This window comes from Mobula hypostoma, chromosome X1, assembly GCF_963921235.1.
Source record: "Mobula hypostoma chromosome X1, sMobHyp1.1, whole genome shotgun sequence".
Taxonomy (NCBI): domain Eukaryota; kingdom Metazoa; phylum Chordata; class Chondrichthyes; order Myliobatiformes; family Myliobatidae; genus Mobula; species Mobula hypostoma.
The window spans coordinates 28458666-28485505 of record NC_086128.1 but is presented as its reverse complement, the minus strand read 5'-3'; the positions used below and the strand labels follow the sequence as shown (position 1 = coordinate 28485505).

Sequence of the window (26840 nt, the reverse complement as noted above, 5' to 3'; positions counted from 1 at the left end):
GATCCGCCAAGAATGTGCCCTTGCCTCACAGACTCAAGACCAGAGAGAGGAGAGTCTCTTCCACACTGCATGCATTAATGATAGCTTTCAGCTCATACCCACAGCGGGGTTTGGTGCGAATTTGGAGGATTTAGGCATTCATTTCCTGAAAAATGCTTGAATATCACATGGAAGAGAGGAGGAAGGGAGTGGGTGCAGAGAGGGAGAGGAATGACAGAGAAAAACAGGAGAGAGGTGAGAGTGTGGATCCATAAAAAGGGAGAGGACTTAAGAGATAGAGGGCTTCTGACTGTCTATTGACGCCAGCACTTCTCAGCAAGAAGGCAAACCTGCCTTGCATTGGTGACATAGCTGTGCTTTGAAGTTGGCCAATACTTGCTGTTAATTAACTGCAACATATTGTATATAAAGTATCAGACAGATGAGAGGGAGCCAGGGAACAATAAGTGGTACTTACCTCAAGGTTCAAAGGTCAAATTTAATGTCAGAGAAATGTATACAATACACATCCTGAAATGCTTTTTCTTCACAAACATCCACGAAAACAGAAGACTGCCCCAAAGAATGAATAACAGTTAAACGTGAGAACCCCAAAGTCCCCCCCAGCTCCCTCCCGCGTAAGCTGCAGCGAGCAATAATTCCCCCTCCTCCCCCACCAGCAAAAATAAACGCACATCGGTACAATCACTGAGCCCAAGCGTGTGCTAAGCAGTAGCAATGTACAGACTTTGCAGTTACCCCAAAAGCTTCGCATTTCATCCGAATTCACCAACCCATGGGTCTCTCTCCCTGGCAAGGGAGAGGGAGGTGTCCCCCATTTTGACAGCGAGCGGGAGACATAACAACAACCCGCTGGTTTACGATCTTAAAAGTCCATTTTGTCACTTTTTACAAGCTCTGTGCCTAAAGATCGCAAAGACCTCAGGTCTTCGGGCCCACAGCGAAAGATTTTCCAGCCTCCCTGACAACACACGAGTCTCTGGCCGTGACATTGACCCTCGATCCACTCATCTCCAGAGCCTCGAGATCTTAGGCTTCCGAACACGATCGAGATTCTTAGGCCAAACCCTTGGCATGTCGAATCATGGCCAGTCATAGAACCCTGAGAACGGGTCCCATTCCCGCAAAGAACCAAAGCCTGTGTGTAACTCCAGGTCAGGGTCTTCAAAAGAACCCTGAAAGGGTAAAATAGAGATATTAAAGATGGAAATAGAGCTGTTTCTGAAGATGCAAGCAAAGGAGTTGCCGTTCGGCACCATCATTCCTCCTAAGCTCTACCTAGTCCACAGAGAACATCCAGTCATTTTATCCATTCCCAATTCTCAGCTTTGTTTTACTGACCGCCTTTCTCGGAGGACCAGCTGCCCTTCAGTATGCCTGCTTGGTCTCCCTTTGCACAGTGACAAAACAGGTAGTGCTTGATGCCTCACTGCTGGAGAGGCCCAGGTTCAATCCTGACCTGTACAGTGTGGAGTCTGCACGTAACCCACTGTGACCACGTGGGTGGGTTTCTTGCCACGTCCCAATGACCTGCTGATTGGTAGGTTAACTGGCCGCTGTGTGCAGGTGAAGGGTAGAAACTGGAGGGAGTTGATGGTAATGTGGGGAAAATATAATTGTGATTAGTGTAGGATGATTGTGGGAGGCTGATGCAGACTCAGTGGGTCAAAGGGCCTGAGACCTTTCTGTACGACACTGTCAAGAGGCTGTTGAATTTTGGGTGGTGTTGCAGTCCTTTCTGGTCCTCTGCACCTCTGCATATGCACCTTCCAGCAAAGAGGGTTGCAGTACAGCAGGTGCTTAGAAAGTTAGTGCCCCTCTGCAAACCCAAGTTACAGAGAGGCAGCGGAGAGCAGAAAGGCACCACACTGTGAGAGGGGCATTAAGAGGGAGTGCTGCCCTGAGGGAGGGGCACTACAGTGGATGGCTAAACTATAGAAGAGGCAGAATGGCAGAGAGTGTTGGAGGCGACATTTTGGACATGGTTAATCCAAAGGCCCCATCAGCCCCCTTGGGTGTACATGGATGTTAAAAATCCACATGGCAGTGTTTGAAGAAGGGCAGGGAAGTTCTTCCTGCTGACCCGGGCCAATGTTGAACTATCATCCAAAAGCAAACAGCAGATGACTTGCATTCTTGTTTGAGGGAGCCTGCTCTGCGCAAATTGGCTGCGCATTTCCCTTCACTTTGAGTGCCTGTGAAACATTACTGGAACATGAAAGACGCAATAGAAATGCAAGCAAAGCCCAGCCGTACTTGGCAATACAGCAAATACCCATGTTCTTTGTGCATAGGAGTGTAGGCATTCCAAGAGAGATGGCCTCTTGCACGCAATCCTGCACCTTCTGTGAGCATTCCTTTTCAGTGAGCACCAAGTCTGCTTAGTGGCCCCCGCCTTCCAGCATCTGTGGACATTCACCTCAGGTGACGACCGTGTCTTTCATTGAGAGCAGAACTTCAGCCTGTGGAGATGAGGTGCCACTTTCCTATTGACTGAAGAAGAGGGCAGCTACAATCAGCCTTGTTCTTTAACCAGAAAATTTTACTCCAATGCTATAATGTGAAAGCCAGCAGCTGAGACCAGCTTGGTCAACATGAGTCAAATGGGCCAAAGAACCACCTCTCTTAAACTGATCTTTGGTGATTGGAAACATGTAATTGTGTCCCAGTCAATTAACAGCTTCTTGTTCAGCTCCTTCCAGGAGTTCCTCTGATTTTATGAAGAGGTTACTACCTGGAAGAATGGTAATAAACCATCTTGAATCTTGATGGGAAGACTTTGATGCCACCCCGGTCCACTTTCAGTTCGCCAAGCTCCTCCTAAAATTAACCTCACCTCTTTTGGGCCTTGGATTCCCACATCTGCTCCAGTTGCTTTTGTCAGCCTCTCTTGCCAGCACAAACGTGTTGTTGGGATCCTGGGGGTGCATGGTGCATTGGTACTGCAAGCACTGCTTCAGGTCACTGCACAGTAAACGGCCACCGAACTGCTTGGCCAGGTTGTAAACGTTCTCCACTAAAAACTGTTGCTGTGCATATAACATCAGCACTTCGAGGATTCTGTCAAACTCATAGGCCACATGGCCATCTGCTCATGTTCCTGGATTCTCACTCGCACTACATTTTCCTCGCCCTAATCCTCCCATGCAATAAGGATTAATATCACATACTAAAGTTTGGCCTCACAGTCCTTTCTTTGGGCCTGTTTGTGACTCCAACTGGTTGTATTGGTAGTACTTTGGGCCTTACCTGACTTTGTTTGGTCTGCCATCTTCTACGTGGATGTCCATTTGCTTCAGTTATCTCGGGCCAGTGTTTAGATCTTGCTAGAGTCCAATTCTTGGGCTGTTGTGACACGGGATCTCCCTCCCTTACTCTCCCCCTTTAAGACATCTCTCTTTGTCAAAGGTCTTGCTCGCCTATCCTAGCATCTGCTTCATTTGATAATGCTACTGGGATGTTTTGATTTGCTAATAAATGGAGGTTGCTGTTTTTTGGATGAAGTCCTAAACCTTTCTGTCCTCAGTTGGATCAAAATGATCTTACAAGTACTGCTTTGAACAAGGGCAGGAGATTTCTTCCCAATGTCCTTGGCCAATAGTTATCCCTCTGCCTACATCCCTGAGACATAACATTTCATCATTACTACATTGCTATTTGTAGGAGCATGATGTGCATAAATTGGCTGTCACATTTCCTACATTAATAAAAGTATTTCAGTGAATGTAACGTGTTTTGGGACGACCTGAGGTTGTGAAAAACATCATATAAATTTAAGTCTTTTTTTTTTCCCAGATGTCTGTGATGTACATGATCATTGCACAGTAAGCTTGGGTCCCAATGTCCACCTTCACAACTCATGAGTTTGCGCAGTTTCTTGTACCTCCTCTGCTCCATAAAGTACTTAATACAGCCAGTTTTGCCAAGCTGAGTGGCCCGCCTAATAAAGTTACCTCCCACACATTTCCATCTCAGCCCCCAGAGAAATGCCAGAGGAAATCATTGCAAGTAGCTCCTTTGCTCTTTTCTGCCCTATTCAGAGGTGTAGTGGCTTGTAAGGAGGTGCTGGCCCTTGTTCTTGCTCCTGCTGCCCTGCGTGCGATTTATTGTAGATCCTGCATAGAACACGATGGTGCCAGAGGCGGCACGGCTAGAGATGTTGAATGAAGAATAAGCAATGCTCACCAATCCCTCAAACTGAGCTTGATCGATCATGTCTCGGCTGCAATATGTCAATTAATTGTACTGCTCCACGGCTCAGTCGATGATCGGACTGGTTGGTGGGCTTTGGGGTCACTACAGAAACATGGAAGACTGTGTGGGCTCCTGAACATCTATGCTGGCAAGGTTGGCATTTTATTCTCCCTCAGTCAGGTTAGACACTAGGTGAGAGTGGTGGAAGCATGAGCAGGGGGCTTGATTTGGTGCTCCCGAAGCAGCCTGGATTTCTCTCCCCCAGGTTGCTACCTGGAAACGGGTGTGTAAATGTACAAGATTAGATTCAGTTTGTGGTTTTCTTACCTTCCTGATTGAATAGCCTAGTTCCTTTCCATGTTGGCTCGGGTGAAGGTCAAGGTAGCAAGATACCAGTTAGCTGGTGGCACCCATGCACAGTGTCAACAGTGTCTTAATATTTTGATGATGTTTTTATTATTACTCATTTACACTGATGGTAAGGCAGGCATTAATCCCATTAATCCCATTAATCCCTACTGTTCTTTGAACTGAATAGCTCAATGGCCACTTTGGGACAGTTAACAGTGAACCACATTAGTAAGTTTGAACCGGGTACAAACAGCAGATTTCCTCTCCAGTGAAGATCATGAAACCAGACAGGATTTTACAATGACCAGCAGTTTTATGTCCCCCAGGAACAATACAAGACTTCTGTTTTATTCCAATTTGAATGAACTTATTAACTAGATTTAAATTTCACACCTGCTCGGTGACATTTGAACTCAGGAAGTGGAGGAATTAAACGAGGAGCACATGATGTGCACCAAAGGCTGTTATTGATGACGGACACGACCAAATACATTCTCTTTTTATTTCTCTTTATTTCGTCACAAGATCTAGATATCACAGACAAACCCAATATTTACTACACATTCGCAACTCCCCCTCGAAAAGCTGGTGGTCAGCTGCCTTCTTAAACCACTGCATTCGTTCTGGCGAAGGTGCTCCCACAGTGCTGTAAGGCAGAAAGTTTTGCAGCTTAGATCCAGTTAGTCAAGGTACTACCTCACAGGTCCCAGGTCTGTCTTGAACCTTGCTACCGTGTGCGTGTGCTTGTGTGTGTGTGTATAAACGTTCTTCCTGTGACTGCATGTGTTTCTCTTGGGTGCTCCAGTTTCATTCCACATCCCAAACATGTGTGGGTTGGTGGGTTTATTGTCTACTGTAAATGACCCCCTAGAGTGTAGTTAGGTAGTAAGATCTGGGCAGATGGGGATTTGATGACAGTGTGGGGGAAAATGAATCAGATTAGTGTTCACGTGTAACTGTGGGCTGAAAGACCTGTTTCCATGCTGCGTAACTCTACATTTCCAAATCAGGACGGTTTGTAACTTGGAGGGGAACCTGCGGGCTGCAGTGTTTCCACTCACCTGCTGCCCTTCTTGTGGCAAAGATTGGTACGGAGGAGGAGGGGGTTGTGGTTTGTTTTCTGAGGCCTTGTTTCCTTTATTCCCGCACACATCTCTTAACGTTTGCTGCCCAGTACAAAGTGAGTGTGAACTTGCGTCATGTCAAACCCTTATAATCTCTCCAGAAGTCCAGTTAGCTCTGAAGGAGCTGCAATTAGCAGCAGGGCCTCCCTCTCTCCCTTACGGTACTGTGCACGCTCGCCCAGGGAGATGACGCAGGTAGCGAAAGGGCAGAGTAGGTGAGAGTGACAACGCGCCCAGGCTAGGAAGCTGAAAGGAGGAGCTTGGGGGAGTAGAAATGGGAACCCATTACAAACCACAGCACAATGGTTTTATCAGAACTGCACAGTGCTGAGACCTGAGTGAAGGCCCTCTTGCTAAGACAGAGTCAAGGCAACCGTCACTCTGTACCCTCCCTGGCCTTTACCTGGAGCTGCTTTGCACTGTGATGGCTAATCCCATTACAACGCCAATTGATCTGTCATGCTAGAGTGCCTTTTTTTTAATAATCCTCAGGGCTTGTTCTTTCAGCTGTAACTTGAGCTATCTCGCGGGCAAGAGCTTTAGGTGATTCCCTGGGGTTGAGAGTCCCAAGATGTCATAATTTCATGCGCAATTGCAATGGAGTCATGTGATACTAGCAAAAGGTGCTTAGCTTTAATGTTATTCTCTCTCCCTCTCATGTTCCCAACCCCGGCCCACTCATTCTCTTGTGTTGAAATCACTCACTCACTCTTTCTTACTATCTCTCCCCATCCTCCTTGTTCATTTTCTGCTTTATTTCTGCTTCCCCTGTTTCATCTTGTCTCTGGTCTGTCATGCTATTTTGCCCCCTTTCTCTTTCCACCTTGTATTCTCTCACCTTCCATCTTCTGCGCCCTCCCCCCCTCCCATTCCAGTGGCAGGCAATCTCCCTCACAGTGATTGAAAAGGTGCAGATAGCCGCAATCATCCTTGGCTCCCTCTTCCTAATTGCTAGCATCTCCTGGTTAATTTGGTCCTCCCTCAGTCCGTCGGCTAAGTGGCAGAGACAGGACCTGCTCTTCCAGATCTGTTACGGGATGTATGGCTTCATGGATGTCGTCTGTATAGGTGAGCATCTCTGAATCAATGGTCAAACTGTTGATCATGCTGTGGGCAGTGTCTATGTAACAACTGAGGTTCTGATACGCCAGTTTGCACAAACTTTTAAAGATAGGATTCTAGTCTCCTAGACTAACTTGATCTATCTCAGCAACCCAGAAGTGAGGAACCCTCCCATTTCCTTGCCTCCTACTCTCCCCAGACTTACAAATCTCTTCTTCACTAGGTTTCAGGTTAGCTTGCTTGATCGCACTTTTACCTCTCAAGCCAGTGGGTTGTGGGTTCAAGCTCCACTCCAGGACTTGAGCAGTTTATCTAGGCTGCCTCTCCAATCACAACGTCTCAGCTTCTGTCCATTTCAGAGGGGCATTATATCCTGACACAATAATGACACACTCTTGGAAGTAGGCAGGGGATTTTTCCAATATCCTAGTCATGGTTCATCTCTTGCAAAAACACAATAGCTGGCCATTGCTGTTTGTTTGATCTTGCTGTGCGCAAATTGCCTGCTGCATTTAGCTCCGTAACAGTGACTCAACTCTCAAAGCAATTTGTTCAATGAGATGTTTCAGAGCAAAAATGTAATGAGGCGCTATAAAATTGCAAGCCTGCCATTTCTTGTCTGCTGCCTTGTTCCCATCTCTGGCTTGAGGGGCATACACTTGAATGGCATCAATATTTTCTAAAAATTCACAAATTTCTTCTTATTTGGGCCAAACCGTATTCATTTTTACTGAGCATGTGCAGAAAGGCTCCCTCTCCCTCCCAGTTGGATTGTTTCTATGGTGCGAGGCAAAACTCCCAAGATGTTCTGTATTAATTGAGTGAATTCAGTGGGCTCATTTTATGACCCCACTGACCAATTAGCAATGTTAAACAGATACTGGAGTTAAAGTGTGCCCAAAGATATGTAGTGCTTTATTTTTATATACCCAATAAGATTTATATGCTGATATTTATTCAAAATAATGTTTGTGAGCTGAATAATGCTAACCGTAGTTATGAAGATTACAAAGCTGCAGTATCCCGCTCAGTTTGTAATGTACCTGAACTTGCCCTGGCCCTGGCTCCCGGTGGCACCAGAATGGGCAAGTGGCTGGGGAGACTTCCCTTCCTTTCCTGCTGCATCATTGCGCCCTGCCACTTGTCAGCTAAGACGGTGTTGAGTATACAGGTGGAACAGGTAATGCTTTGATCCAAAGGTTACAAATTCAGGAAGGGCCTGCTGACCCCCAAGGGGCAGAAGAGATGGAATCCTCAGGTCACAAAACCAGAATGCTAGCGAGGCTTTGGAATAATAAACATTGCTTGTGGTAAGTCAGAGAACACACTATGTATTATTAGATATAACCTAATGATATTATTAATATAACCTAATGCTATGGAATGCACAAATCAATAGGTATTATGATAGACTTCCCCTAATAGCAGTAAAATTACTATGAGGGTGGCTTTCCTGTTGGTTTGCTGAGGCTACGTTTAATATCACCTCCCCTTCTGAGGCACCAAAGTAGCCTAGAATTGAAAACTCTCATTTGTAGAGTGTTCTTAACATGGGAAAAATCCCACAAGCATGTCCCAGACCATGTCAATAGATGTCGGGGCAAATAACCAAAAGCTCATCCAAAGAAGTCATTTTCAGGAGCAGAGAGAGGTAGGGCAGTTTAGGGAAGAGATTCTAGAGCTTGGGACCCAGGCAGCTGAAGGAACAGCCCCCAATACTGGAGTGACTAACTTTGGTGATTATGTGAACGCCTGGAATTCGAGGAGCACAACAATCTCAGAGAGTTTTATGGGCTGTAAACCATTTAAAGTGAAAGGGGAGGGTGAGATCATGAATGGATTTGAATTTAACCAGCAACATATGAGATCTGGTTTGTCAAAAAAAGTGCAGCCAAATCCACCCAGGCCAATAATGCGCTGTATGAGGTATAGGCTGGCTTCAATCTAAGTCCATTCTCAGCCAGGCTGGCTTGCACAGTTCTTCACAAGATCCTGAACAAGTGGTGTAAGAATTGTTGATCTCCACTGTGCATAAGAGCCATGCGATGAGACAACCATTGATTCCTTACACTTATAAAACACAGAAGATCCCAAGATAATTGAATCCACATCTTAAAGCAGGTGACCAAAGATCTGGACAGAGAATTAGGCTCTGAGAAGCCTTGTAGAGGAGGGAATTCCAGAACTCTGGGAGAACTCTAACCATCATCCCTTGTGCCTGAGGAACGTGCTCCTAAATATTGTCACATCTGTAAAACTGCAGCTGGTTTGCAGGGCCAAGAGCTGCCTATTGCTGGCTGGCACATGCTTCTCAAAAGGTACAGCTGGCACCTCCTCCTCCAAATGGTGCCCACTTGTAGGGATGTTTAAGAAACATCCTCCCATGCTCCTAGTGCCATCTTTGCTGGTGCTCCCCTTTGATCACACCTCCTCCAGATAGAATGTATTAATTGTGGAACCCGGTCCACTTTGTGGAGATCAGAGATTTTAAAGCTATTTTTAAAAATTTATATGTGACATGGAATGCACTGAGATAGCCAACATTCATTTTCCATTTCTAATTGCCCCTAAACAAGAGTCACAGAGAGCCCAGAATAGAGAAGGAGAACAATTTGCATACTTAAAAGGACACTGGTGAAGCATTTGGGTTTTCACAATCCAGTAGTGTTATGATTTATATTACTTATTTTAGTGTATTCCTCTTTAAATTCCAGATTTATTTAATTACATGAATTAAATTTCCCATTCATAGTGGTGGCAAACTTGTGTCATTGGATTGGTTTCTAATTGTTAGTCTAGTAAGTTAAACCACTTCTGCCATTGGCAACCAGAACAACTGAGCATTGGGAATATGCAAGCAAATCAATTATATGGAATTGTCTGTAGACTTTTCCCAACGGGATTCTGTTTAGCGCTTTTAATTTTAAAAAACTTGTTTCTACCTGCCTGACCTTTCTCAGTGGGAGTTCTACTATTGTACAAAATGTTTCAAGTTAGTTAGGGAATTCTCTGATACTTTTCAATGAAAGCAACTAAGAATAACTGGGGAAAAAAAAGCTAGTCAAGTTTCAAGAGCTGTCAATCAGCACATCAAATCTCATTTCCTTGCTACTTAAACTCTTCCGGGATCATATTGCTGAATGTTCTACCATTTTTATTGAAGAGGACAGAATTCTTCAAAAGAGGAGACTAATTTCTTATAAGAAATTGTATGAATTATACTTTTTTTGACCTTGGATTCACAGGAAATTACTAGCCATCCATGTTGCCCTTAAGAAAATGGGCTTCCACTTCACAGCAGTTAAAAAATCACCCATCCTGATGTAGAGCCTGCAGTACTATAAAGCTCCATAGCAGGGTACATATCTGTAGGGACATTATTGGAACTGCTGCACACTTGATATCAATGTGACGGTTTCACTATCACTTTCATAGCAATTGTTGAAATAAAAATGTTGATTTTAAATTCTTGAGCTGGAATATTATGATTTGAACTTGTGTCTGTAGAAAATTAGCCCAGTAATATGGCCATCACGCTATTGATTTTATTAGTAGATCAATACTTAGGAAGAAAAACAGCTTATGCTGTTATGTTATTGTAAATGCTTTTACAAAATTCCTTCTAATCCCAAATTTTTAGACGAAATTTCCTGTTAAATTGAATATAAGTGTTTTGGTTTCCCAGAAGGAAGGTTTGTATGCTTTGTTGCTATCACTATCCTGGCTACAGGCCAGGCTCACATGACACTTATTTTGAAGCTGTTAACATAATAATGTTGATTCAACAGTTAGTCCCCATTTAACCATCTGGGCTTTCAATAAATGGGTATTTTGGCATTTAAAGAGCACAGTATACTGGGTTGAGTCAGTGGTGAGGAAGGTAAATGCATTCATTTCAGGAGGTCTAGAATACAAGAGCAGGGATGTGATACTGAGGCTTTATAAGGCACTGATCAGGCCTCACCTTGAGTATTGTGACAAGCAACACACACAAAATGCTGGTGAACGCAGCAGACCAGACAGCATCCATAGGAAGAAGCACAGTCGACTTTTCGGGCCGAAACTCTTCGTCCTGACCTGCCTGCTGCGTTCCACCAGCATTTTGTGTATGTTGCTTGAATTTCCAGCATCTGCAGTTTTCCTCATGTTTGAGTATTGTGAACAGTTTTTGACCCCTCATCTTAGAAAAGATGTGCTGGCATTGGAGAGGGTTCCAGAAGAGGTTCACAAGGATGATTCCAGGAATGAAAGGGTTATCATATGAGGGACGTTTGATAGCTCTGGGTCTGCACTCACTGGAATTTAGGATTGGTGGGGGCGGGGGGAATCTCATTGAAACCTTTGGAATGTTGAAAGGCCTAGACAGAGTAGATGCGGAAAAGATGTTCCCCATGATGGGGGAGTCTAGGACAAGAGGGCACAGCCTCAGGATAGAGGGGCGTCCATTTAAAACAGACACGCAGAGAAATTTCTTTAGCCAGAGGGTGATGAATTTGTGGAATTTATTAACACATGCAGCTGTGGAGGCCAGGTCGTTGGGTGTATTTAAGGCAGAGATCGATAGGTTCTTGATTGGCCATGGCATCAAACGTTACAGGGAGAAGGCCGGGGAGTGGGGCTGAGGAGGGGGGAAGAAAAGGATCAGCCATTATTGAATGGCGGAGCGGACTCGATGGGCCAAATGGCCTAATTCTGTTCCTATGTCTTATGGGTATAAATGTCTGTCTCAGCTGAGCGTTGAAAACCTTTAACATTGTAAAAGCATCTCAAATTGCTCTACAGGAGTCTTTCAAATAAAAATTAACACAGTCACGTAGGACAGACTCCAGGTAAGCACTTAAAAGATTGATCCTAAAGAAACTGAGAGAAAAGCAGAGGGCTTGAAGGGAGGGAATTTGGGACCTCCAAGCCCAGACATCTGAAGGCAGTACAGGGGATGATCGAGAGGCTAGAATCTCAGGGCTGGCAGGGCAGGGTACAGGAGTGGTTTACAGGGAATGGGAGGGTGAACCCTTCAAGGGATTTGAAAACAAGGGTAAGAGTTATAAAATTCAGGCAGAAGTCATTGAAGGTCAATGAGCACAGAGGTGGATAGATGAACAGGATTCAGTGTAAGACAAGGGTTTTGAATGAGTTCACGAAGGGTAAAATGAGGGAGGTTGGACACAAATATGTTGAAAACCAGCGGGACAGATGGGGGTTTGAGAACTGATAAACTGAGGAACTCTGAAGCTTAATCCAGTGTCAGACTGAGGAAATGGAAGAGAAAATGGTAAAGGTAGGGCACTTCCAAAGGGGGGAAAAGAAACAGAAACTGTTGGAGAAGCTCAGTGGGGTTAAGTAGTGTCTGTGAAGGCAGAGGAGTTGTCAGCATTTCAGGTTGTGACTCCACATCTGGGCTCAGAGTGTGGAGAGCAGTTAGCCACGATAAGGAGGTGAGACAGGGCTGGCAGGCAGTGGGTGGAATTGAGTGAAGTGGGGTGGGGGAGGATGGCCAGATGGGGGAATGGGAGGTTTGAAACAGAGGCTGGTGGGTGGTGGGTGGAAACAGATAAGGAAGCAACAATTTAGGCAACTGGACCCAGGCGGACGGGGGAAGAGTCGGGAGGTAGAGACAGAGGCTGGAAGGTCCTGTGGAACCAGATAAGGGAGGGATGGAGCTAGCTGGGGAAGAGGTAGGCCGTGGAGAAGAAATCTAGGTGGATGGGTGCAGGGGTGGTGGGCAGGGAGAGCCGAAGGGGGGTGGGTAGGGGGTAGTAATGAATCTAGTTAATAGGGAGAAGGGAAAGGGTGAACAAAGGGAGAGAGAACCTAAGCAGACCAGAAGTAGGAAAGGAACACCGGGAGTGAAACTGGAAAATTCAATGTTCATACCATTGGGTTACTCAAGCGGAATATGAGGTGTTTTTCTAGGATCGCCATGGCAGAGGAGAAAGCTGAAGATGGACAGGTCAGTGTGGGAATGAGATGGGGAGTTGAAATAAAATGTAGTCAGAAGCTGAAGACAGCCGCTGTGGACAGTGTGCAGATGCTCTGCAGAACAGTCGCCAAACCTGCACTTGGCCTTGCCATTGCAGAGGATGCTACGTCAATAGACAAGGTTGGAGGCTTTAAACCTGCAGACTGGAAGCTGAGACAAGGATTAGATTGTAGGACTCAGACAGGTTAATGCAAGATTGCATGTCACATAGTACAAAATAGAATTTATCTCACCCCACTGAAACAACAAGAGGGTGATGATTTTATAACAGCTGGCGCACTTTACTGCTTTGTTAGTGCCCCTGGTGGAGGTCAACCCTTGTGCTTTCCATAAATCTTGTAATGGAGAATGAAATAACTTCTTTCTGCAGGAAATAAAGGGCAGGGGCTCTATTATTCACTCATCTGACAAGGCCAAGTCAAAATTGTCAGGAAGTAATCATTTAACTGTTTTCAATCGAGATCTCCTCTCTTCCCCCCACATTTCCTCTCCTCCCACTGAAATGTTCATATACCATACTTTGTAACTAGGCATCCGTGGGAGATGGGAGAGAGTTCTTATCTAGGTGGGAGTGATGATTAATTGAGTACGATTGAGATGTTGTTCTTATCAAGGCAGGGCCCCTCCAATGCAGTGTGAGAAAAACCAGTGATGTTTTTTCAGCTCTGAGATGCCTGGCGTCTCAATGAAGAATGTCCTGGGATCTTTCCGGTCCCAGTCACAGACCAGACAAATCTGGAAGTGAAGGCCTCCTTGGTGGGTGCAAATCAGACTGTGACCTGTGTTTTAAACGTTCGTTTCCCACTTACTCAAATAATGAGAGTCACATTTGAAAATCTGGGCCAGGATTCCTCTACTCCTTTCAAGCACATGCTAAATATGAGATGTCTGTTCACTTCATCGAATTGGACACATAGAGATCTGGAGCACTGCATTTATATAGCACCTCTGAAGGCCTTCACTATAAATGGGTTGCCGTGTTAAATAGACATCCCATTTATAGTGAAGTGCTATCACTTGACACAGGCTCACCTTCATTTAACCTTACTTAATAAACTGCTGCAGGGCCAATTGTAACAGCCGGTCAATGGGTGCGCAGGCATAACTCCAATATGATCTTACGGGCTGTAATTCATTGCAAATTTACCACACAGAAAAAAGCCATTCGGCCCACTGTTTCTGTGTTGATAGTGAAAAAACAGCTATCCAGCCTAATCGGACCTTCCAACAATGAGTCACAGCTCTTTCAAGTGCATATCCAAATCCTGTTTAAATGAAGAGAGCTTTTCTCTCCACCACCCCTTCAGGCAGCAATTTTAAGATCCTTTGGTTAGAGAAATTTTACCTCGTCTGCCCTTCTAATCTTTTGACAATTTCAATCTATACCCCCTGGTTATTAACCACTAATAATTTAATACACCTCATTTAAGTGTCCTTCAGCATCCTTATCTAAAGAAAACAACACATGCTGGTGTTCATATTTCACTCAGGCACTGAATTCTCAATTGCATTTCTTTGTGACTTTATAAATTCTTGTTCCCTTATACATTTTGCACTGACTGTATTCCTATTAATATTCAGGTAATTGAAATCCCGCTCTATACCTGCCCCATTGTTTAACAATTTTTCATGAAGTTGCCTACATATATACCATTCTATCCCCCTCAACTGTTTTGGAGATGTATACTACCCTCCCAATAGTGTGATTGCCTAGTTTTTATAGTTAATTCAAATAATAAAACCTCATTTGATGATCTTGTAACATATTATTCCTTCTACAGCTCTAAGTTTTTAAAGCCAGTATTGACCCTCCCCCCACTCCCCCACCCTCCTCCTTTTCATCCTCTTTACTATCCCATCTGGGTCAAGTCATCTTGTGCTAAGACGACCTTATTCATTCAGTTTAGAGAGGACATTGAAGAAAAACGGCCAGTGGCTCAATGAAGGGTTGGTTCAATCTGTGGAATGGATCTGGATTATAGTAGAGATTAAACTTAATGATTAGGTTTATGGACAGAAGCCAGAGACAGTTCCAAATATGGCACCAAGCTGCCCAGAATTATTGACAATTGCAAAATGATGATACCATGATGTGTGAGTTTTTGGGCTCATTAATTTGCATGCTCTTTTGCCAGGCCTTATCATTCACGAAGGATCGTCTGTGTACCGAATCTTTAAGCGCTGGCAGGCTGTGAATCAACAGTGGAAAGTACTGAATTATGAAAAATCCAAGGACCTTGGGGAAGCCATTAGTGGGACAAGCAAGATAGGGGGAAGAAATTCACGGACGAACCACTCGTCAAACAATGACAGAAGTTCCAATCAGCGCACTGGAACCATTTTGAATCATCACTGTGGATATACCATCCTGCATATTCTCAGCTATCTGAGGCCGAGCAACCATCAGAACAGTAACAGCGCAAACAGAGAGCTGGTAATGCGAGTTACAACTGTCTGAGGCTGAACAAGAGAGACCGCTCACTGAACCTCACTTAAAACAAAAAAACTGTAAAGTACGTGCAACAAAGACAAGAAGTAACGCTGGGGCTGTGAGACTCAGAGACTGAGTTAAATTCGAGGCTGAGATATGGCAGCAACAATGCAATGGGTCACACTGGGCCTCAATCTCCATGCCTGGACTCTGCCATCTTTATTGTTTTCTAAACCATTTTTTCTATAAAATAAGGAAAACCTCTCCTGAAAGAAAGTGGGGTGGGGGGGTGGGAGGGGAACTGACTCTGAGAGAAATGGAATGCAAGATAGTTTGTTGAAAAACTGCCCAAAAGAAGTGAGTGCAATAACAAACGTCAGTTCCAGGATGCTGTGGGATCTTGGCAATAAGTTCTCTGTATACTTCACCCTTAAGTTAATGCATGTCACTGTTTCTCTCGCCTCCTATCTCAAATTAGAAGGCATATAATTTATATGCAAATGGTGGTCTGCAAATAAACTTCTGTTTTTTTAGGAGGGTGTTTTCGGAGAGCTGTAAATATAGGTCTATGACGATTATTGGGACATCATTTATACAGTACACACTCTCCCACCTCAGTACTATAGATTGCATTCTAGCGTACCTGTGGGAGTTCCTATCTTGCTCCAATAATGTCTATGATATGTAAGTGAACATCCTATCTTGGTACTGTGAAGTGTATTTTAATATATACATGAGTGGCCTAACAAGGTACCACAGAGTGCATTTAAATATATATTTAGGAGTGCCCTATCTTGGTTTCACAGATTGTATAACTATCCAATAAATTTAAAGTGGTCCAATTCAAAAGCAAAGAATGTATTCTAATATGTGCAGGACACTTTTTATATATTAAAATACAATTCAATATAAAATTTCCTTTGTGTTGTTTTAACAGTTTTGACCATGGCAGAAAATTTAATTCAATGTCCATTACCAGTATCACAGGACAATATTTGAACACCTACCCCCATCTCACAGAAACTTTTGGTCAATGTTGACGTGGTTTGATTTAGACAAAACTTTTTCCAGTGAAGGGTTGTGAAAAGAGGAGCTTAACATGTGACAAAGCAAGAGACCAACTTTGTGGTACAGGTAATAAAACCTTACTGATACCTGGTAGATATTGCTGGGCACCAGAACAGATCTCCTGAATTAACTAGTTACTTTGAATTACCAGTGGCGGGCCCCTTACTCTGCTTCTCCAGTCCCTAAAGCTGGAGGGAGCAGCTTCACTTTGCACAGTTGGATGGCAGGTGCTCACTAGGGTGTTGGAGACTGGTGAATATGAAGACTCTGCAACTGGTTGTACAGTTTGTTTCTGCCCACCAAATAGGTAATTAACACAGTGATTCACTCACTGAGCAGCCAGCAATGACCAGGTCCCGTCCTTCGCTTTAGCTGAAATAGTTTTAAGAGGTGAGTATGATGCACTTGGGCAAAGGTCAATGCTTGACCTCAAACTAAACAGATGGTGATTATCAGGTTTAAGGAGTCAGTCAAATGAAAACTATGTTGAGAATAAGATGCCAGGGTCAAGAAGTGATAAATCTAACTCCACACTGATTACCCTTGCCCCCATCCTCTGCTAGTCACCCCACTGGTGGGTGCAAATCCCTTTCCTATTGACATTGGAGAACAGATGCTAACAGGGTTGAAAGGGTTAATTATGAGTAGTGGTTCCATCAAAGCAATGTGTTCCCTCAAATACGGGAGATTAAGGGATGATTTGATGGAGGGGTCTAAAGGACTGGATAGTTTAGAGAGAAACCCGTTGTACAGGCAGTTGTGGAGAATCAGGAAGTACCTTTTCTACATAGGAGTGGGGAAGATCTGGAACTCCTTCTTCCAAAAATACGTTGAAGCTGGAGATTAATTGAAAATGTGAAGATTGATTTAACAGAGATCAATAATGGAGACATGGGTGATAGGTGTTAAGGAAAAATTTTTTCACTCAGAGGATGGTGAGGCACTTATCGAAAGGATGCAGGAGACATACACCACCATCACATTCAGAAGCACATGAAGTGCCATAACCTACAGGGTCCACACTAAGAGGTGGAGAGTAGCATTAGTTTGAATAGCTGTTTTTTTTTTTGGCTTGTTCAGTTTGTAAAAAAGAAACATTTCTCCTTCAACTGCTTCTTTCAAGCAAGGCTTCCACACTTCTTCAATCAGGAGTGTGGGTCTGACATTGTGCAGGCTGAGGCTCCCTTCTGGAGTCTAGTTCTTGAACAAAGTCTCACATTTCTGAAGTCTCTTTCACAGCCCTTTATTGATACACAATGCTCTTTACCTCCAGTGAAGTATGTTTGAAGTTTAGTCATTGTTGTGGTGTAGACAACAAAGCCACCAATTTGAACATAAAGTACGCCATTGGTTGTATATTCCAAGGCTGTGAAAGTTTGTTCTTCACTTTGACTATCTTCCACTTACATCTCATTCAATCCTAGGCTCCCACCCCTTTGTCTGAGCTGAAATTGAGCTTTATAAAAGATTGATTAACTGGCAGAAGGCAAAGAGTGGGAATAAAGAGAGCCTTCTATGGTTGTCTACCAGTAACTAGTGGTATTCCATAGGGGTTGGTTGGGATCAATTCTTTTCACGTTACTTGTCAATGATCTGGACGACAAATTGATGGCTTTGTGGCCTGGTTTGTGGATGATACAAAGACTGGTGGAGGGGCAGGTAGTGTTGAGGAAGCAGGGAGTCTACAGAAAGACTTAGACAGATTAGGAGTTCAGAAGCATGAGGAGGGGATCTCACTGAAACCTATCAAATATTGAAAGGCCCAGACAAGTGGTCGTGGAAAGGATGTTTCCTATAGCAGTGGGATCTAGGACCAGAGGGCGCAGCCTCAGAATACAAAGACATCCCTTTAGAATAGAGATGAGGCAGAATTTCTTTGGACAGAGGATAGTGAATCTGTGGAATTCATTACCACACACGACTGTGGAGGCCAAGTCACTGGGTAGATTTAAAGCAGAGGTTGACAGGTTCTTCATTAGTCAGGGTGTCAAAGATTACAGGGAGTAGGCAGGAGAATGGGATTGAGAGAGATAATAAATCAGCAATGATGAAATGTTGAAGGAAACTTGATGGGCTGAATGGCCTAATTCTGCTCCAATGTCTTATAGATTTACGTATTGACAGGATGTGGGCATCACTGACAAGACTAGCATTCTTTGAGAAGATGGTGGTGAACTGCTGCAGAAGGTACTCCCATAATACTGAGACTCAGACCCAGCAGGGTGAATAAACAGCAATATATTGTCGAGTCAGAAATGAGAAATGGAGTTCCTCCTGGTGTCCTGAAACCAATATTCATACCTTTATAAAGATTGCTAAAATACTGTGGGCGATCTGGATATTATTCTTATTGTTGTTTGTGATATCTTGCTTTGTGATTTGGCTGTCACCTTCTAAAAAAAAATCTGCATTAACTGTAAAACAGTTTGGGACATCCTGAAGGAATATGACAGAAACTATGAAAATGCAAGTCTTTCTCTTCTTGTTTTGAAAGTTGCAAGGGATATTTTCTCAGTAAAACACGGCATTTCACTTTAATGGCTGCCTTCTTGCTGGATGCAACATTATCTAATATTTGTTAAAAAACTGTCAATGAAGATTAGAGGCCCTGTGCCTTTTCACAGCATATGGTAACGTCCCGTCATTGCTGCACCTTATCTGTACTTTGTTGTAAGCAACCTTTGAGGCACGCTGTCATGGCAACAGAACTGCCTTTTATGTTGCAGCAATCCTCAGCGCCTTCACTGTCATCTGCAGAGACGAAAAGCCTGCGCTTTTTAAACAAATGTGGTTTCAGTCTGAGAACTTTAGGCCCAATATCTCCCGACATGATTATTTTTTTCTGCTTGCAATGTGCTTGAATCCTGAAATCTACCCCTCTCTAAAGCTTTAAGCATCACTGAGGGGAAATGACAGGATCTTCAAAAGCATGATTTAAATCAACACTATGTCTTGTGTTTAAAATAAAAGTCGTAAAAGAGCAGTGCAGTGAGGAGAGAGAACCATGAAGTTAATGAGATGTGGAAACTGTTTTGGTGGCGGGGCTGATTTTGCCAACATAGTTCTTGCACATGCACGGCTGCTTTATACTAATAAAGATTAATTCCCAGGATAGTGAGTGTTGCTGGGAAGGCTGGTATTTATTGGTGGTGTTCGGGTGCTTCCTTGAGCTGGTGCTGTTGGCTCAGGAGTTCAGTGACAATGAAGTAACGACAATATGTTTCTCAGTCAAGATGATTGTGTGACTTGGAGGGAAGCCTTCAGGTAGCAGTCTCCTGTCTGTTCAGGTAGTGGCGGGTTTGGGAGGTGCTGTCTAAGGAGCCTGGGTGAGTAGTCCTGACAAAGGGTCTCGGCCTGAAACGTCGACTGCACCTCTTCCTACAGATGCTGCCTGGCCTGCTGCGTTCACCAGCAACTTTGATGTATGTTGCTTGAATTTCCAGCATCTGCAGAATTCCTGTTGTTTGGGTGAGTAACCAATGTTTTTTTTGCAAGACGCACACTGCAGCTTTGATGTACTGGTGGTTGAGGGACTGCTGATCGAGATGACTGCTTTGTGAATGGTATTTATCTTGGGTACCATTGCTTCCATCCAGACAAGCAGAAACTACTCCATCGTAGCCCTTGCCCTGTTGATGGTGAAAAGGATGTTTGATGTCAAGAGATGTTTTATTAAAATGAAACAGTCAAGAGGTGGAGGAACACTTTGCACCGCTGGGTCTGCAAATCCTTTTTTTAATTAATCCTTTAAAAAAATAATCTTCTGGCTTTAAAACATATCAGCAATAGGATTAGTAGATCTGGGGGTCAGTTGTGTTGGGAGGGGGAGGAGATTTAATTTCTTTTGATGTTTCATCGAACAGCAGTCCAAATTAATTATTTTTCATATTGAAGGATTTGCAGCATTTGCGAAATTGCTGGGAAGCACCCAATAAGATTAGTGACCCATACCGAGAGTAGTTTAATTTCTGAGCAGTAAAAGATGAGTAAATCCTGAGGGTTAAATATGTATTTCACCTCTTTAAATTACTTGCTTATTAATGAGGACTTAATGAAAAGGTTCATGGAGTGCTGGTTCTTCTATCCAGAGGACTGGAGCACACGGGGTTAGAAGTAATGCCACAGCAATACAGATTCTGAGCAGACATGTCTGGAGACGTTTTGGCACCACGCTCAAGGAAAGATATATGATACCTGAACCCCAAGGGTTAAATTGCAGAGAGAGACTGTGCAAACTTGGGATGTGTTACCTGGAGAAATTGGTTTGGAAATCTGGAACTAGGGGAAAGGGTCAAAAAATTAGGGTCAGGCCTATCAGGAGTGAACAAAAAACAATAAGCTGGAGATATTGGAAATCTGAAATAGAACAGAAAATGCTGGAAATACCACGTCAGACTGTATGGACCATCTCCTCTATGACTCCCTAATCAACTCTTCAGCACTGCTCCCCTTCGTTGCCTCACATTCCCATGCAGCCACAGCAAATGCAACACTTTCATTTATACCACATCTCTTCCCATCACCCAGGGACTCCAAGTCCTTCCAGGTGAAGCAGTGAATCATCCGCAGTTCTCCTAATTTAGTACACTCTTAACATTGTCCCTTCAAGAGTTGGGATGACATGTTACAGCTCTACAAGACAATGGTAAGACTGCTGGTGGAGTACTGTGTGCAGTTCTGGTCGTAATGTTGCAGGAAGAATTTGAATAGGCTAGAGAATGCAGCAGAGATTCACAAGAGTGACTGAATAAACTGGGGCAGTTTTCTCAAGAGTGAATGCGCCTGAGGGGTTACCTTACAAGGGGTATATAAAATCATGAGCTGATGGATGCTCACAGTCTTTTACCCAGGGTAGGCATAGTTTTAAGGTGAAAGGGGAAAGATTTAAAGGGAACCTGAGGGACAAGTTTCTTTTACACAGAGGTTGGTGGCCATATGGAACAAACTGCCTCAAGGAGTAGTAGAGACGGGTACAATTACAACATTTGAACAGGCACATGGGCAGGAAAGTTTAAGAGAGATATGGGTCAAACATATCTAAATGCGACTAGCTCAGGTGGGCACCTTGGTCAGCATGGACAATTTGGGCTGAACGGCCTGATATGACACTGTACAAATCAATAACTCTTGCAGAGACCAAACATTATAGGGTGACTACTTTATGAAACACTTCAGTTCAGTTTGCAAAGGCTGTCCTGACTTTCCAATTGGCTGTTACATTAATACTCCATCCCATACTGTACTTTTGGCTGTTTAAGACTTCCGGCAAAGTCCAATGTAAATTAAATTTACATCTCAACTTCTGAACAGACACGTTAGCTCTTTGGGGCAATACTTTGATGACATCAGTTAACCAGCCTTTCCAGTTTGTGTCCTAACAGACAAGTCCTGGCTTAGCAGTGGGTTGGGTGGCATCTATGGCGAGGAGGGCAGGGTTAGCATTTCGTGTTGGAGACCTTTCATGATGGAGATGGTGGTTGCCTCTATTTCTCTCTCCACAGAAGCTGCTTAGCTGAGTGTTTGCAACGTTGTCTGTTTCTGTTTCAGAAACCCAGCACCTGTGTGTTTTTGCTTTTTAATCTACAGCCATTTTTTTGTTTTTCAATCTACAGAACTCAATTTTTTCTGTCTTCACAGGTGCTGCCTGACTTGCTCTGCTTTTCCAACATTCTTCTTTATTTCAGATTTCCAGTGTTCTGCACCTCACAGTTCCTGCATTTGCTTTTGTTTCTCTCTCTCTCTCTTCTACTTTCCCACTACAATAAATCTTTGATAATCTGACACCCTTGGGACTTTGGTAGTGTTGGACTAGCAAGTTTTCCAGACTATTGTATTTTACTCCTACTAATAGCTGAAAACACTTTTATTTCATGTTTTATTTTCGTGTCAACACAGTATGATAATACTTACCCAGATTCCTGACCCTGGGTGTCCTAGATCCCAATCCCAGCTCTGGTCACAGACCAGGTCCACAGTCTGGACCCCAGCCCCAGCTGCACTCCAGTCCCTAGGCCCTGGGTGGACTCCATAGGTCCTCAGCTCACCTTCCAGATTAACGAGTGGGCCAGATGCCAGACCTTTGGAATCTTCAAACAACCAGATCCCAGATTATTGGAATTTAACTGGTATTTATTATGGTATATTTTATATACACATACACAAATTATTATTGAGGGCAGTATGGCAGCATAGCGGTTAGTATAACACTTTGTAGCACCAGCAACTGGGGTTCAATTCACGCTGCTGCACACTCTCCTGGTGACTGCATTGGTGCCTCCGCGTGTTCCGATTTCCTCCCACCTTCCAAAGGCATATGGGTTCGGGTTAGTAAGTTGAGGACATACCACATCAGTGCTGGACGCGTAGCAACACTTGCGGGCTGCCCCCAGCACATCTTCAGACTGTTTTGGTCGTTGACACAAAAGACTCATTTCACTGTAAGTTTCAATGTTTCAATGTACATGTGTGAAAAACATGTAAAGGTACATGTATTGAGATAGAGTGAACAGCTTGTCTGCGTGCCATCCAGATAGATCATGCCATACATACTTGTATTGAGGTTGTAAAGACAAAACAGAATGCAGAATATAGTGTTGCAGTTAAAGAGAAAGTGCAGAGCAGGTAGACAAATAAGGTACAAGGACTACAACGAGGTAGGTTGGAAGATCAAGAGTTCAAAAGATCACCTTTTAGTGTCTGAGAGGTCCATTCAGCCCGGTGGTTCACGCTTTCAGGCTCTTGTGTCTTGTGCCAGTGGAGAACAGGGGAAGAGATATTGGCCAGGGTAGGATGCGGCCCTCATTACGTTAGCTACTTTTCCAAATAGCGGAAAGTGTAGTTGGAGTCAATGAAGGGGAGGCTTTGTGTGATAGATAGGGCTGCGTTCACAACCCTGTGCAGTTCCCTGCGGTCTCAGGAAGAGCAGTTGCCGCACCCAGCTGCGATGCATCCAGAAAAGATGCTTTCTGAGGTGCATCAATAACAATTAGTAAGTCATCAGGGACATGCCGAAGTTCCTTAACCCTCTGAGGACCAGGACAAACTGTTGGTGATGTTTACACCTAGCAACTTAAATCTCACAACTATCTCCAACATTTACACCACCACCACCAAAGGGCTAGCAGCCATAGATAAGCCTTCACCACCCTCTTTCACACTATGTAGCTCTTCACCCTATCACAGACATTTCCTTTGTTCTCTCCACCATTCCTCCTTGTCTGCAATTTAAACATGCCTGTTTTCAAATGTTTCCTTGTTCGGACAAAAGGCAGTTGAAGTGAAAAGTTGATAAGAAAAAAATCCAGATGCTGCACATTTGAAATCTGATTAAAGGTCCCAGACCTGAATTGTTTCTCTTGCAAAATGTCTCCCGCATTTTCTCCTTTTATGACCTGAAACATCTCTCCACAGAGGTTCTACAGAGTGGAAGGCAGGAATAATGGAAAAATTTGCTGCAAAGAGAAATCAGTTCTTGGTTAATTATTAATTTTAAATCATAAATCATAGGCTCCAATCTCTGCAGCACCCACCTGCCAACCTAAAAGCGATCAGTTTGTTCCCATTCTTTCCGTCCATTAACCAGAAACGAAACACATTTTAAGTCCCAGGGAAAGGGGATGGGGCGGAGATGGTGATCGGGGAGATTGAATGACACAGTAACGGCAGTGCCAGCTGAGAGAAGGTAATACGGGCTTGTGAGCTGGGCCCAGAGCAGCAGGAGTATGTGTAAATAGGAGACTAGTGAAACCTAAAATTACCAGAAGAGGAGAGAGCAAAAAAATAAATACTGAATGCTGGAACTATGAGATATGTGGATGGAACAGCTGATTTCAATGTTGCTTTCGGATGCACTTTAGTATGTTTAATTACTGGCAGGCTGGGGAGATATTTGAACCCCCACTGCTGCCCATTCTAGTTGCTACATAGGGATATTATGGTTATTATCCAACACTGAAACAAAGAGGCCCAATTTAAGGAATATGTTAAAGGAACAGAGATGTGGACCGTGTCACTTTTTCTAATTTATACCCCCCCCCCTTTTTTTTTTGCTGTGTTTCAGCACTGCATAAAACTGAGTTGTCACTGGTTCTGGTGATCCTAACAGGCAATAATGTGTACATTGTGATATGTGAAGGCTTGTGGTCGCAGCCAATCACTTTGTCACTGTACTGACTTACATTTAATCAGATGAGATAAAATGCTCCTTCTTTGATCCAAATCAATTCAGTTTCGAATCAGCAAGGGAGATTGCACCGCACTTGGGGTCTCGAGGCTAGGAGGTGATTGTCTTTAAAGTGTAAAGAAAGCTTGCAGTGCGCTGTGGACGAAGAACCAATTCAAGACCACAAGAACACTGTGTGTAATTGTATTAGTTATTAATTAGAGTAGGATTGCTCCTGACATTCTCCCCAGAGTGTACAGTAGTAATTACTGGTCTCAGCGACAGAGCACTGGATGTTATTGCATTCCAGGGAGATCTTCATTCCGGGGATCAGGGACTCCTATTCCAGTCAATGGAAGGCTTTCATTCTTTTGTCTCTCATTTGCTGCTCATAGTAACTAATATGTCTCCCAGCTCTCATTGAAACAAACCACATGGGTTCTCCAATAACAGGACTGGCGATTGTAGCTCAGTGGGTACCTCACCTCCAAATGAGACAGTTGTGGATTCGAATACTGCTCCGGAGGCGTGAAGCTGAAAAGCTAGGCTGTCACTTAGCGCAGCGTTGAGGGACTGCTGCATTGGCAGACGGGCTGTGCTGAGGTAGCTTTCACTGTTTGAGGAGCTATACTGAGGGAGCGCTGCATCTTGGAGGGGCTGCACTCACAGACAGAAGTGCTACACTGTTGAGGAGCCATTTTTCAGATGAGACATTATATCATGACCCGATCTGCCCTCTTGGGCAGATGCAAAGGATCCCACTGTGACCCTTGAAGAAGAGCAGGGGGAGTTATCCCTGTGGCCAGCACAGATCTCTTTCTCAACATCCGTTCATTATAAGGATTATATTCCGTGCCCATTACGAGTTAGAGGGCATTTGGAACATCACGAAAGACTCTTGCAAATTTCCACAGATGTACGAGGGAGAGCATTCTGACTGGTTTATACAGTATCACCGTCTGGTTATGGAGGGGCCACTGCACAGCAAGAAGTTGCAGCTCTCAACCAGCACCATCATGGGCACAACCTACCTCGGCACTGAGGACATCTTCAAGAAGGCAGCATCCAGCACTAAGGGTGCTCATTACCTGGGACATGCCCTCTTCTCATTACTACCATTGGGAAGGAGGTACCTGAAGACCCACCCCAATGTATTAGGAACAGATTCTACCCACCATCAGATTTCTGAATGGTCCATGAACGCAAGAACACTCTCTAGTTATTCCCTTTTTGCTCTACTTCATAATTCTAGTAAATTTTATGTTTGCACTCTACCACAGCTGCAAAACAACAAATTTCATGTCATCTCAATCAATGATAATAAGCCTGATTCTGACACCGCCCCACACACAAATTGCCTGCCACATTTCCTACATTAATCCTGCACTTTAGAAAGGTAATTCATTAGTTGTGAAACACTGGTGTATTATGAAAGGTGCTGTATGAATACAAGCCTTTCTTTATAATCTCCTGATACCCAACACTAAACAGAATTGCACTGAAAGCCTAGTGTGTTTAGTAGAAAGCCTGAGGGACCACATTCAACTCCAGCTGTTGCAGAGTTTATTTTTAAGTGCTGCTTCCATTAATAATTATACTTAAGTATTAATGGAGCAGCATCCAATTAATTTAGATAAAGATTCGCGGTAGGAACCTCCAGCTAATTGTTTTCCAAAGAAAACTCTGAAAATGTGTTTTGTTTAAAAGCCATTATCACTCTGCAATCAAAAAGAAAGAATGTGTATGTAGCCTCCTTTTTGCAGGTCTCAAGACATCCTGAGCACTTTGTATACAATGAATTCCTTTTCAGTGACAGCCAACAGGCAGATTTATCTCTTCATACTCATTTATGGGATGTGAGTGTCACGGGCAGACCAGTATTTATAGCCCATCCTTAATTGCCCTTGAGAAAGTGATGGTAAACTGCTGTCCTGAATTCCTGCAATTTTCAGTGAAAGTGCTCCCATGGTGCTGCTAGGCAGGCAATTCCAGGATTTAGACCCGGTGACAATGAGTGAACAGTAATGCATTTACAAATCAGAATGCCATGTGACTTGGAGGAGAAACTCTAGGGCTGGGGTTCCCACATGCCAGCTGCTCTTGTCCTTCTTGGTGATAGGGATTGCAGGTTTGGGAGGTACTGTGAAAGTACCTCAGTGAGAAACTGCAGTACATTTTGTATATGATATACAATACATCACAGCCACAGTTACTGGTGTTGAGGGAGTGGCTACTTGACAAACTATCTTTCAAGTGTGTTGCTTTATCCTGGATGGTATCAAGCATCTTCAGCATTCAGTGGAGAGAGTTCCACCACACTCCCGAAAGGATGGTGCTGGAAAAAATTTTGGGTATCAGGAGTCGAGTCACTTGCTCAAAAGGCAGGCAGTCGGCGCTGAAACTCTTGCTCGCCTTACGCATTTGCGTTGATGTCTCAATCTTCCTCGTTGCTTTAATTGGCGATTAATG

At 43.9% G+C, this 26840-nt stretch overlaps 1 protein-coding gene across 2 annotated transcripts in view; it reads left to right on the top strand.

Moving 5' to 3' along the window:
• The window catches only part of LOC134340300 (E3 ubiquitin-protein ligase MARCHF9-like), a 75566-nt gene that overhangs the window by 38760 nt on the left and 9966 nt on the right, over positions 1-26840 (top strand). Inside the window, exons 3-5 of one of the 2 annotated variants that reach the window (XR_010016517.1) lie at positions 6545-6737; positions 14847-18397; positions 19595-19678. Coding sequence is in view for 1 of the 2 variants with exons in the window: in XM_063037366.1 (XP_062893436.1) it covers positions 6545-6737; positions 14847-15169 (516 nt within the window). In the remaining variant the exon portion in view is untranslated. Of the gene's footprint in view, positions 1-6544; positions 6738-14846; positions 19775-26840 lie in introns of those variants that run through there. The other variant, XM_063037366.1, reaches the window with a different exon arrangement.